The following is a 12,374-nucleotide window of genomic DNA, read 5'->3' as shown; positions in this document are numbered from 1 at the left end:
CATGCCATACAATGCCATTTCGTGAGATCAGTCTCCCTGGATGGTGTTTTTGTACCAAATTTATGACATAGTCACCTGTTTACATCACTTGTTTCAAATCACATCATGATGATTTTAACTCATTATCCCTAAACTGACTTCCAACTCTTTCTTGACTGTCTTACAGCCCGAATGTGAGGAATGACCAGACAAAAGAAATATGATATAAGATTATCATTTTATATATGATATAATAATGTCTAAAGGAACACTTGTCTACACTTTCAATACTGCTTAAACTTTTGGGGCTTAAAGGTTCTTACACACTAGGAGCATGATGAATAAACAGTATTCATGTGTGATACACTTGCCCACAAATATTTTGCATCTCGTACAAAACAGTGTAGCAGAAATCAACAGATTCGCTATCGTTGCTGTCACATGATGTCTGATCCAAGCAAACGAGTTGGTTGATAGTCAGAGAAACTGACTTTGTTCTGAAAAAAAAACAATCAAAAAAACCTAACACTGCTTTTTCAATATTCTCATTCTGTATGAAAGTACTCATCATATAAACAAGTTTTAAACAAATGTAAATTAACTATATGGAGGGAAGAAAATGCCCCTGGTTTGTGAATATGTTGGTAATCAACATGTTGGTGGATACAAACTCCAGCCTCCTGCATCACAGTCCTACACAGAACACACACAGCCACTGCATTTTTCCTGTAAATTACTATATTTTTGTCATAAATTGAGTTTTTTCTCCAAAATTTATCCCCCGTCCTTCCACTCTTTTTTTTTTCCCTTCTAATAAATATAATATTATATATATAAATATCTTTAATGTCCTTTGTTTTCACTTTTTTAACTAACTCGGTGCACCTTGAAACAGTTTCAACTCAGTTTGGAGTTTTAATATTTGGTGTCCCCTTTTCCTTTTCTGTTCAAAGAAACACTAAAGCTCCACAAAAGCCCAGTGCTCATATGTGGGCTGTGTGGTGTACCTCGCACTGTTGCACTGGGGCTGAATCTAAGCGTGTTGCCTTTTTTTCTTTCTTACTGTACCTAGAACAGAAAGCGCTATCAAACCCAAGTAGTGTGTGAGCTATTAAAAGGTGACCTCCTTTTTCTAGGTCATTACCAAAAAAGAGAGGATGGATTCTAGTTATGAATATCCAAAATTCTTGACAGAGAGGGATGAGAATGGAGAGGCATATTTGTAGCCTTCGGGAGGTTAGGCAGGGTTGTGTCGGGGGTAGGGGGAGTGGGGGTACTCGATGAAGGATTTGAAATGGTTGTGGCTTTAACTGGTACAATCCAGACAGGAAAAGGGGATACAGTAGCTTGTAGTGTATTTGTCTGTGGAAAGAGGGACAGTTAAAAGAAGACGGCAGAAGCAGATCTTGTGACGGGGTCACGAGAAATAAATCAGACATTAAGCTGGAGAGTGATCCTCTCTCTTTTTCTGAACCACATTCACTCCAAGGACCATTGCAGCTGATAAACTCTTTTTAAGATTCTTGTTAGGATCTGAGCACTGACCAATGTGAAGCATATTGTATCTGTAAAGATTATTATTGTTGTAGAAATAATTAGATTTTTGAGGTGCCACAGTTACACTGATATAGGGTTGGATGATTTTGGCCAAAAAAAAAAAATCCCGATTTTTTTTTTTTTTTTTCCTCTAAAAACTCGATTTTCAATTTCAATTTTTGGGTAAAACTACAAAAGACAACAGAAGTCAGCGTGTCGTTTTCGTGAGCAGCCCACAATGCAAGGCACTGCTCTGACCTCAAATCTGTGATGGTATCATGTGATGAACCCACAGAAGTTTATTTTTTCTTAATTAAATCTGTTTTGAATGAAGCAGAGTATACAAACAATGTATACAACAAGAAAATAACATAAGTTTGCCAGGGAGAATACACTATAATACAATGTCCAAATCAGACCAAATGCCTATGTTTTTTATAGCCTTTTTGTTTCCAGATTTATCTAACAGCTTTAAATAAAGTTCAACATCTTTCAAAAAATAAATAATATTTGGTTTTGTGTTACAGAACTTACCTTTGTGAATGAAAAATTTAGCAAGTAAGAGGACTAAATTAATTATTTTAAAAAAAAAGTTTTTTTTTTTCTTTTTTGTTCTATTTGGGGTATCTGGGCCTACAGAAGCGATACCAATGTAAGTCAGTGACAGGCATCTGTTGTGCGTGCGTGGACCACATGATATGAGTGATCCCCATATGGTTCTATTTAAACTGGGGGAACCGTGCGTGGAACAGACCGACCCAGGACACGCTGGAGTGATTCTATGTGTGGAGCTGGTGGATGTGTGTGGGCAGGGGGCTGTGTGAGCTCCTCTGCTGAGGCTGCTGACCCCGAGACCCGGACCCGGTTTGGAAGAAGACAGTACGGTACGGATCCGGAACAACGCAAGATGAATGATCCGCATGCAGTTCTATTTCAGTTGCGGGATCCGTGCGTGAAGCCACGGCTTACATTGCTATAAGTACTGCGGGCTCATTAACACATTTAAAGTCCGGTCATTACATGAACTTCTGTGACAGACCGCTGTCACTGATAGGAGGAAGAGCCTACGGTAGCCCGCAAGCACGCGGCCTGGAGGCACGAGAGAGATGAAATCAATTTTACGATTTCCCTTTTTTAAAAATTGTCCGAATTAAAAAATCCGATTTCGATTTAAAATCGATTAATCGTGCAGCCCCACACTGATATGTTGCCTTTTCAAAAGAGAGGACAATTGTGTTTCAGTTAGTGTAAGGGTAACATTACAGAAGTATACTCAGAACATTAGAACACACCTGAAGTGATGTGATGAGCTGATAATGCAGTGGATGTGGGATCACGTGTTATTCAACAAACTGCTGTAATCACTAGTATCTTGATAAAGCACAGGCTTTTCTTGCAGAGACGAGGACAGAATCACATTTATTTGTATCCATGTTAAATTAACAGCATAATCTAGTTCTCGCTGGGAGTTGAGCATTTTCATGTTTTCTTCTGGAAAGAGTCACATGGAAGGGGCTCGATTGGTCAGGGAAGAGATGCATGTCAATCAGCAAATGTAGGGGTCTCTTAAAGGTGCAGGAGACTTTCGTCACCAATTTTTCATCAAATCTGTAAAACCCCAGTCATATCCTCAGTATCACGAATCAGTAAGTCTTTCTGTGATTACTCACTTGAATCTCTTGCATCACGGTGAACAATTTTGAAGTGTACTCCACCATAAACAAACCATTTCTTTACAAACAGAGCCAGTAGTTAACTTGGACATCTTCAGAATTTTGTCGCGATGTGCATTGTGGGAAGCAGAGGTTCGTACAGCCGCTTGGCAGTGGCAGCACAACCGTATGATATCAAATGGCTGCAACAAACACGAAGCAGAAACTGTTGAAACATGTAAACGGCTGAAGGGAAGTGGAGCTCCAGCCGTTTCCACGTCATATTTGTTGCTGCTGCCAGGAGGCTGCGCAAACCTCCGCTTCCCACAATTCCTGTCGCGACAAAATTCTGAAGATCTGTCTGATCTGTCTGTTTGTAAACAAATAGTTTGTTTATGGTAGAGTACACTTCGAAATTGTTCACCGTGATGCAAGAGATTCAGGTGAGTAATGACAGAAAGATGGATTCGTGATACTTAGACTATGACTGGGGTTTTACAGATTTGATGAAAAATTCGTGATGAAAGTTTCCCGCACCTTTAAGTATGTTGAAAAACCTTTTCAGGAGGTTTTGTAAGTTTAAGGTGTAGTCAAGAATAAACAAAATAAAATCAGCACAACAAAAGAAAAACACATAATCCAGTGACTCTTAAGACCCTTTTTTTGTTCTGAAGGCAGGTGTATGGGGACATAATCTACCAAAAGGCACTGTGTACCTAAACAGTTGAATAGGAACAGGAGACCTGGACTGAAGATGTCTACAGGTCTACTTTAAAACCCCTCTGCTGCACCCCACCCCACCCCGACATGCTGAAGGCTTCCATCCTTTCTTGCAGCTTCAATGCTATCTATAAAAGCACTTTTTATTTGGCATCCTGCATTGTCGGCATGTTATCATTCACTGCAACACATTGATTCATCTCCTCTGTGTTTTTAGAGATGAGAAGAAGACCTTTTTAGTCTTTCTGGTCTCTCTGTTTCCAAAATTGGACATTTTGTTGGAGTAGAAGATGATTAAGGGTGGTTCATTTCCCCTTATGGGTAGGGGCTTGAAACCCAAAGTGTATTTTAGCTTAAGGAATTTCTTCCTGAATCAGTGAAGAAGCTGCTGTCGCTCATAACATTTTTTTCTTCTATGATCCCTCGTGTTAGGAAGCCCCGCCACCTGATATTGACCTCAAACCAGTTAAGCCTATGTGAAGGGCTCTGTGGAGTAGAGGCTCGTCTTCTTCTGTGTGGTACACCAAAGAAGAAGAGCACAAAGGCAGCCTGAGGGGCCTGCAGTTATATTTACTGTCTGCTACGAAAGAGGAGAGAGAAAGGGTGGATGGGAGTTTTTTTTTTTTAAAGAAGAAAAAAATGCACACAAATGGAAAGAGAGAGGGAGACAGAGAAGGGGTTGCTATGGTAACAGAAATATGGCTGCTCTTCAAAAACCTTGAATGTAGGTGGTGGTGAGATAAGTGTATGTGTGTGTGTCTCTCCCTTTCAGTTTGGAGATATTATGGATGTTCTCGGTTCCCTTTTGATTGCACTGATGACTGAAATGCTATCAGCATTTTTAGGGCCTCAGGGTGGTGTCTCTGGGCATCAAGAACAGATAGCACTAGTATGAGAATGTGGGCTAGTCTCTCCAAACCCCCACCTGCCAGTCCCCCTCTGTCAACTGGGGCTTTATTTGGCCATCATTTAAATCTGGTGTTTTACTGAACACAGAATTTTTTTTCCATAAACATCAAAGTTGTTCATGGCATGAAAGGGAGAAAATTATAGTTTTTAAGTATATGTGTCATTTCAAGTGTTGTCCATGGCTTCATTTTTATATATATATATATATATATATATATAGCAACTAGACACATGTTGAAATATTGCCGTTACCATAATGCCAGATATGGTCTCAGCAGGGCCGAGGAGGATCACTGATGGTATGCAGCCTTTTGATAGTGACCCCTGCTGTTACCTTTTGGCAGTTTAGTGCAGGATTCCAAATGGAGCTTGAGCTCTTGCAGGGCTTTTTCTATGTTTCTGTGGGGAGGGTTAAGTGCTACAGTTCCATGTTTCCTCTAGGATTCTTTTTTAGCAGTGGGTGAAAGGGTATTGTTGTAGACCGCCTGTTTGGGGTAGTTTCAGTACTATTGCTTACTGCCAAAAAGATTCAAGGTGTTATGTGAGGAAATGAAAAAAGATGAAACATTAAGCAACTAGTGAAAATAAGCAGATTTAATTAAGTGAAGCTTTTACTGCATATTATCTGTTGTATGTTGCATGTCCTCTTACTGTGAAGGACAAACGTTTTATGCAGGAGGTACTGACAGCATTTGTGTCAACTTGGTCGACGTGGAAACAAGATGGACTTTCTGTGTGGAGTTTGCATGTTCTCCCTGGGTACTCCGGCTTCCTCCCACCCTCCAAAGACGTGCACCATAATTGGTTTAATGGTCACTCTAAATCAACCATAGGTGTGAATGTAAGAGTGATTGGTTGATGGCAGCTGAGATAGGCTCCAGCACCCCCCAACCCTTTCTAGGATTAAGGGGTTTAGAAAATGAATGAATTTCATCTGCTTCTGTGAAGTAGATTGTTGTTTCATGTTCTGTTACTCTCATGTCATTCTTTTTAAATGATTGTAGTATTCATGTTGTATTGCATCTGTATCATAACATTGGAAGGGCTCAAAGCGTCTGTGTGTGTGTGTAGGCATGATTCTGAGAAATTGAGACATTTTTACCTGGCCTATTTGGTACCTACAGTTGAGGAATAGTACCGTCTTCACATTAAATATCTCGGCAAGTTGATAGGACCAATGTTTTTGGAGATTTTAGTTGTTTTGGAATACATTAAACACATACCACACTGCATGACGGGAAATGAAGTTAAAAGCAAGAAAGCTGCATTTACTAGCTACAGTCCCGACATATCAGTATCGGAGCCAGTTCTGGAAAGGGCAAGGGGGGGCGGGGGCAGTGCCCCCTTAAACAAAGTTTGTGAAGTTTCAGGAGGTAGTGAAAAGGTAAATGAGCTTCACAACAGTGGGAGACGTAGAGGAATTAGTAACGCCTGTTAAGTTTCACTTTCACTTCTTTATGTATTCATGGTGACATGCACGCAGCACAGACCCCCCCACCCTGGAGTGGCTTACGAATCCCCCCCCATCTTACGAACTATTCACCCCGCTCGTGCGCTTCATGGCTCATTATTTCACTCTGCAGGCATGCCTGCATATTAATATATGTATTGCCGTTCACATTTTTAAGAATTACCTGCCAAACAATTTTATGTCACTACTTATGAATACAGACTAACACATTTTCCCCAAACTCTGCTCTCCCCAGCACAAAAACTCCCACGTCTACAGCCCTTGGTTCCCCACGGGTCACATACTAGTATAGTTCATATTGGCCTAATAAGGACCTGTGTCAACATGCAATATTTTTTTGCGCCAGAAGCACCCACAACCTGATTTTCAGAGGCTTCTAACACATGCTTAATGTTTCTATGGTTACAAACAAGGTCTTCCGCATTATTTCATTTTTTTTTTTTATCACTGGCTGCTGTAAGTTATAAGTTTTAGCCTACTTTTTAAAGCTTTTGCTACTGTTGTTGGGTCATAGAAAGTAGTTTTAAAATTTTTTCAGGCATGAATATGGTTGTTTAAACTTCAAATATCAGGTGGATTTATCAGCTTGGTTTTATTGGTTAGTGAGAGAGAAGTGACATTGACTAGTTTGATGCTATTCCAAAAGTTCCACTTTTTTCAACTTAAACCACCAGGAGCACAGTGGAACAAAATGCTGTGCTCAGGGTGTTTTTGTGCCAAGGTTGTTGAGTGCTTCAAATGCAAAACTTCTCAGGATTTAAAAGTAGAATGTATGCTTGCCTGTGGACTAGGGGTGTAAAGGTACAGAAAAATTTCGGTTCAGTATGTTTTCAGTAAAGGTGTCTTTGGTTTGATACACTTTCGTTACGTTTTCAGTACAGTGAAGGAGACCGATTTCATTAAAAAAAAACTTAACCAATATCCGATCTTCATGAAACAATGCCGGCACACCACTCTCGTTTTGTCGACTTGTCACTGTCCATTTACATAAGTGACAGGGAATCTGAAATGCTCCCAAATATGAGACCTTAGGGAAGACGGAGGGTCTTCCAACTCTGTCTTTGTACCTGTGACGCTCCTCTGAGCTGCCATGCTGGTTCACCTTCAGCATGTGGATGGTGCATGTACCGCTTTGACATCCATCTGGGATATCAAATATTGCACATGGGTTCTGCTTGCAGTCACCCTGCTTATACTGTGTGCATTCCACCTCAAGGTTTGTGTGGAAACTTAAGGCGAGTGTTTGCGGCATTCTTCACATTGGTATTTGTTCGGTACACCTCTGTATTGTATTAAAGGCGCCAAACAGAAATGGTTCAGTATAAACGAGTGCACTGTTACACCCCTATTGTGGACACAGCATAACACTTCAAACCATTAACATTAGTGATGCACTAATATATTGGCTGAACACTGGTATCAGCCTTGTTGATTGACAAATGCAAATATTGGTAGTGGTTGATATTCATCTGTTGTGTTGTGTTCATGGTTGTTACATTGATACATAAATTTGTATAATTTAATTTGCTGTCATTCAAAGATGTGGTGATGAAAACTAGAAGCAGTTCATTTTTTTAATAATTGTTGTTTCTTATGTGCCATGGGGTAAAAAATAACAGCACAAACATAATACAAATAGACGGAAAACTGCAAATACCAATATTGTTATTGATGTGAGCTTAGGACCAAATGATTCAGTCACTGTATCCCTGTCGAACACCAAAGTTCCACATGCAGCACAGTGGTTTGTGATGCAGACGTCATCTATTGCAGCTGTAAGAGGCTCAGCCTGTGCTATGCTTCTTCCTGTTTGTCTGCGGTGTCACTTTGTTCTGTGTCTCACTGTGTCCTTCTGTGTGTTGTGTCCTGTTCAGGTACAGGAGAAAGTGGCAAAAGCACCTTCATCAAGCAGATGAGAATCATTCATGGAGCAGGCTACTCCGACGAAGATAAGAGGGGCTTCATCAGGCTCGTGTACCAAAACATCTTCACCTCCATGCAGGCCATGATCCGCGCAACTGAGACTCTTAAGATCCCCTACAAATATGAACAGAACCGGGTAAGAACAGACCAAAGAAAGAAAAAAGCCTATGGCTTGTTTTTAATAAGTTAAATGTATGTTGATATCAGCTGTCTCTTCACTGACTGCATCTTGTGTTGTATGGTCAGGTTAATACATTTGTAAAACAGTGACTCTGTCCTCTACCAGAGGCCTGGGAGCCTGAGGGTTCTCTGCAGGATCTTAGCTGTTCCTAGGACTGCGCTCTTTTGGACAGATATCTGTGATGTTGTTCCTGGTATCTGCTGGAGCCATCCTCTCAACTTGGGGGTCACTACCCACTGTTGTGGTCCCAGTAGGGATCGGGTGCATCGTGATATATATATATATATATATATATATATATATACGTGTGTGTGTGTGTGTGTGTGTATGTATGTATGTATGTATGTATATATACAGGGTGGGGAAGCAAAATTTACAATATTTTGAGGCAGGGATTGAGTGTATGACCAATTAGTTTATTGAAAGTCATGAGAATTTATTTGCCACATGAAAATTTACATAATAGAAAATGTTTTTATTCTATGTGTCCTCCTTCTTTCTCAATAACTGCCTTCACACGCTTCCTGAAACTTGCGCAAGTGTTCCTCAAATATTCGGGTGACAACTTCTCCCATTCTTCTTTAATAGTATCTTCCAGACTTTCTCGTAACAGTTTTGCTCATAGTCATTCTCTTCTTTCCATTATAAACAGTCTTTATGGACACTCCAACTATTTTTGAAATCTCCTTTGGTGTGACGAGTGCATTCAGCAAATCACACACTCTTTGACGTTTGCTTTCCTGATTACTCATATGGGCAAAAGTTTCTGAAAAGGTATGGATAATAGTGTTAGGTATGATTATGACATCAGTATATGTTTGGTTTCAAAACAATTGACGTAGTGCCTGCTGAGAAAAAACAACTAAATGTTCATTTTAAATTTTGCTTCCCCACCCTGTGTGTGTGTATATGTGTGTGTGTGTATATATATATATATATATATATATATATATATACATGAAATGATAATTTCCATGCAGTCTCAAAACTATTCCAACACAGTTTTCTTGACTCTTTAAAAATCCTTTTAGGGAATTTCAAGGCTCCTGTCTTTTACAATTGATTTTTTTTTTTAATTCTTTCAATTCTAAAATTACTTCCCAAATCATTTTCTTCAAGCAGTTAAGAGCTTTCTGTAGACCTCAGCAAATCACAATCCCGGTGACCACAACTAAGTAACCTGGTACTTCATGCATCAACAACACTTATTGTCAGTCTGTTCCGTCTGTCTGTTGTGTTGTTTAGTCCCCAGCTCCTCTGTGATCACATATAGGGCCTGATTTTAAATAAAGTGGATTTACTAAAGGTTTGCATGTGTAAAAACATGCAGAAACTTGACTGTGCACACAAAAACATGTTGAAGCTTCTAACAGGATGCACCGAGGGTTGTGTCTCTCAAATGGTCAAAATAGCTCATTCAAACCATTTAGCGTGTTTGCCCTGATGAATATGCAATATGGGCGTTTCTGCCAGAACACACAAAATTATTGGGAGGAGTAGATGGAAATATTTATTTAGCACACAAAATGTGATTTACCAAACCTGAAACTGATTGCAGTGGCTGATTTTGCGTCTATATTTATCACATCTGAAAGGCACGTTTGAACTGACACAGTTTTGCACAAAACTGGCTGCAGTTGTTGTGGTGAGGAGGCGGGGCACAGGCCCAACCAAAGGCAACACAGGGAACTAATCTGTTCTGCTCTCGTCAATGGTTTTGGAATGATGGAAGAAAAAATAATATAGACGTATGTCCTACCCACAGTGCAATTGTAGAACTTCTAGATGAACTAGGGGATGACTTGGGTCCAGTGACAGGAGGAGTCATCAATACCTTCTATGACTAAACTCACAACAGTACATTTCTGTGCGTCTGGATCATTCCAGTCACTGTTCCCATTAGTGCTGTTGTATCCCAGAGCAGTTTTCCAGCATACTGTCTCCATGACAACAACCAGTAGCGAACACAAAATCCTCATTTAGATTGGGCGGTCTCCAACACTTTGCACCTGTTGTCATTTTTGCAGACACAGTTGATCACCTGTGACATGCAAATCAATAGCACGTGCATTTTTTTGCAGGAGCAAGCAAATTTGCACCTGTTATTTGCGAACTTGGTAAATCAGGCCCATAGTGTTTAAATGTGCTGTACTCATGGGATTACTACTGTGTGCCATAGTGGCTGAGTCAGAAAAAAGAAATGGCTGTGAGTTAAACGTTTGTAACTTCGCAGCGACACCACTCTGGCCCTGTTCTGGAGTGAATGAACAAAAATGGAGACATGTAGAAATGATGACACAGGCATCCACATTCCTAAGGTGAGCTCAGGGAGGATAACTTCCACTGTTGAACACCTTCAAGTTAGAATCTCTCCAGGACAGAATGATACCAGAGCACTGTGGGTGTTACTGACGTTGGGGGTGGGCTGGTAGAGAATCATAGGCTGTTTGATACTGATCTGCAAATGTTCAAAATAAGTTCCATTGACTCAATGGCATTTAATGTGGTTTAACCTGTCACTAAAATTTATGAAAATGGATATGAAAAAGAAATAAAGGTAGGAATAGTGAAAGTTGTCATTGAACAGTCAAATCTGACATGAATTGGATGGAGCCATAGTTATGAAGTTTGTTAATGACATTGTTCAATGTGCCTTTGTCATCTTTACTTTCAGTTTGTCTTGTAATGTTTGTCTATTATGTTGAACTAGCGGCATTGTACCCGTGGTGCCATTGTGTGTGAAAAGTGCCTATACATTATTGGAAATGATAGATTTTAAGTGAGAGTCCACCAGCAAATATCAGTTGGCTCTTGATCTGTCTATATCTGTTGATAAATAAACATACATTGCTTACTCAAGTGTCAGCACCGCATGGCAAACAGAATAGGGGCAAAATATCAGCAGAGATTGGTTTGTTTACAATGGTAAAGGTGTTGGCAACCAGGTTATGAAAATCTCATGTATGATAGCATGATAAGTAGAATTTGTCTGCCACCACTATCCATTTTTAAACTACCATTTAATTATGCATTGTGCAGGTAATAATTTGAGCCAACATGTGAGGCATGAAGGGAAGAGCATGTATGTGTTTGGCCTGTCAAGCATGATTAAATTCATGCAGCGGTAGTGAACTGCCGCCTTCACATTGTAGCATCGTCTGCTAGCAGTAGAAATTTCATGAACGGCAGCATAACCACTTCCGAAAATGGAGTATGGTGGCAGGGATGAAGAATTCAAAGTAGAGAGAGGCTAAAATCGCCCAGCGTACCTCACAACATTTGAATACGGACATTAAATTGTGCCTAGTAGATGGTCAGGTGATGTTTCTATTCATTTGGCGAGTTTGGCGGTGATCGGGCCTGTGAAGGCTGAGGAAAATCCTTACAAATGCCCTCCTGTGCTGTAACATCGATGGGACACAGAACGTATATTATATAGTAGGATTTGTGAAGCTCTCATACCATGAGCGCTGGGCTGAAGAGCTGCTCCTGTTGGGGCTGAGTTTGGATCTCGGAGGTTTAGTCACTGTTGAGAACTTCAACTCCAGGGGAAAGCTCTACATTGTTTCTGTGAAGGGGTTGTCCTCTTGCCACAGTACTTTTGGTTTGTTATGTTTCTTATCTCCCCTCCTCTCCCTCTCCTTTGTCCTCAGTCTAACGCTATGCTTGTGAAAGAGGTGGACATTGAGAAGATCTCCGGCTTTGACCAGCCCTACATCGTAGCTATCAAAAGTTTGTGGGCTGACCCAGGAATCCAGGAGGCTTATGACCGCCGCCGAGAGTACCAGCTGTCTGACTCAACTAAATAGTATGTGTGTTTGTCTTTCTTCTGTCTGAGTGTGTATGTCTGGGCACCAGGTACAATGATTGTGAATGAATTAAGCATGCAATTAAGCAAATGTGTGTCACAAAATCTGTAAGATGAGACTTGTATAGCTGGGTTATAGAATTGGCTCATATAATGATATAATTGGGTGCATTTGTGGTGGTTTTGGAGATGTTG

General features: G+C 40.3%; 1 protein-coding gene across 3 annotated transcripts in view; it reads left to right on the top strand.

The window, feature by feature from the left end:
- Positions 1–12,374, top strand: part of LOC115413636 (guanine nucleotide-binding protein G(q) subunit alpha-like) — a 49,437-nt gene that overhangs the window by 19,316 nt on the left and 17,747 nt on the right. For all 3 annotated transcript variants that reach the window (XR_003934497.1, XM_030126623.1, XM_030126624.1), the window contains exons 2-3: positions 8,142–8,326; positions 12,025–12,179. Coding sequence is in view for 2 of the 3 variants with exons in the window: in XM_030126623.1 (XP_029982483.1) it covers positions 8,142–8,326; positions 12,025–12,179 (340 nt within the window). In the remaining variant the exon portion in view is untranslated. The remainder of the gene's footprint in view (positions 1–8,141; positions 8,327–12,024; positions 12,180–12,374) is intronic.

Source organism: Sphaeramia orbicularis, chromosome 22, assembly GCF_902148855.1.
Source record: "Sphaeramia orbicularis chromosome 22, fSphaOr1.1, whole genome shotgun sequence".
NCBI lineage: Eukaryota > Metazoa > Chordata > Actinopteri > Kurtiformes > Apogonidae > Sphaeramia > Sphaeramia orbicularis.
Note: the sequence above shows the minus strand (reverse complement) of the source record. Positions and strands in the feature narration are given on the sequence as shown.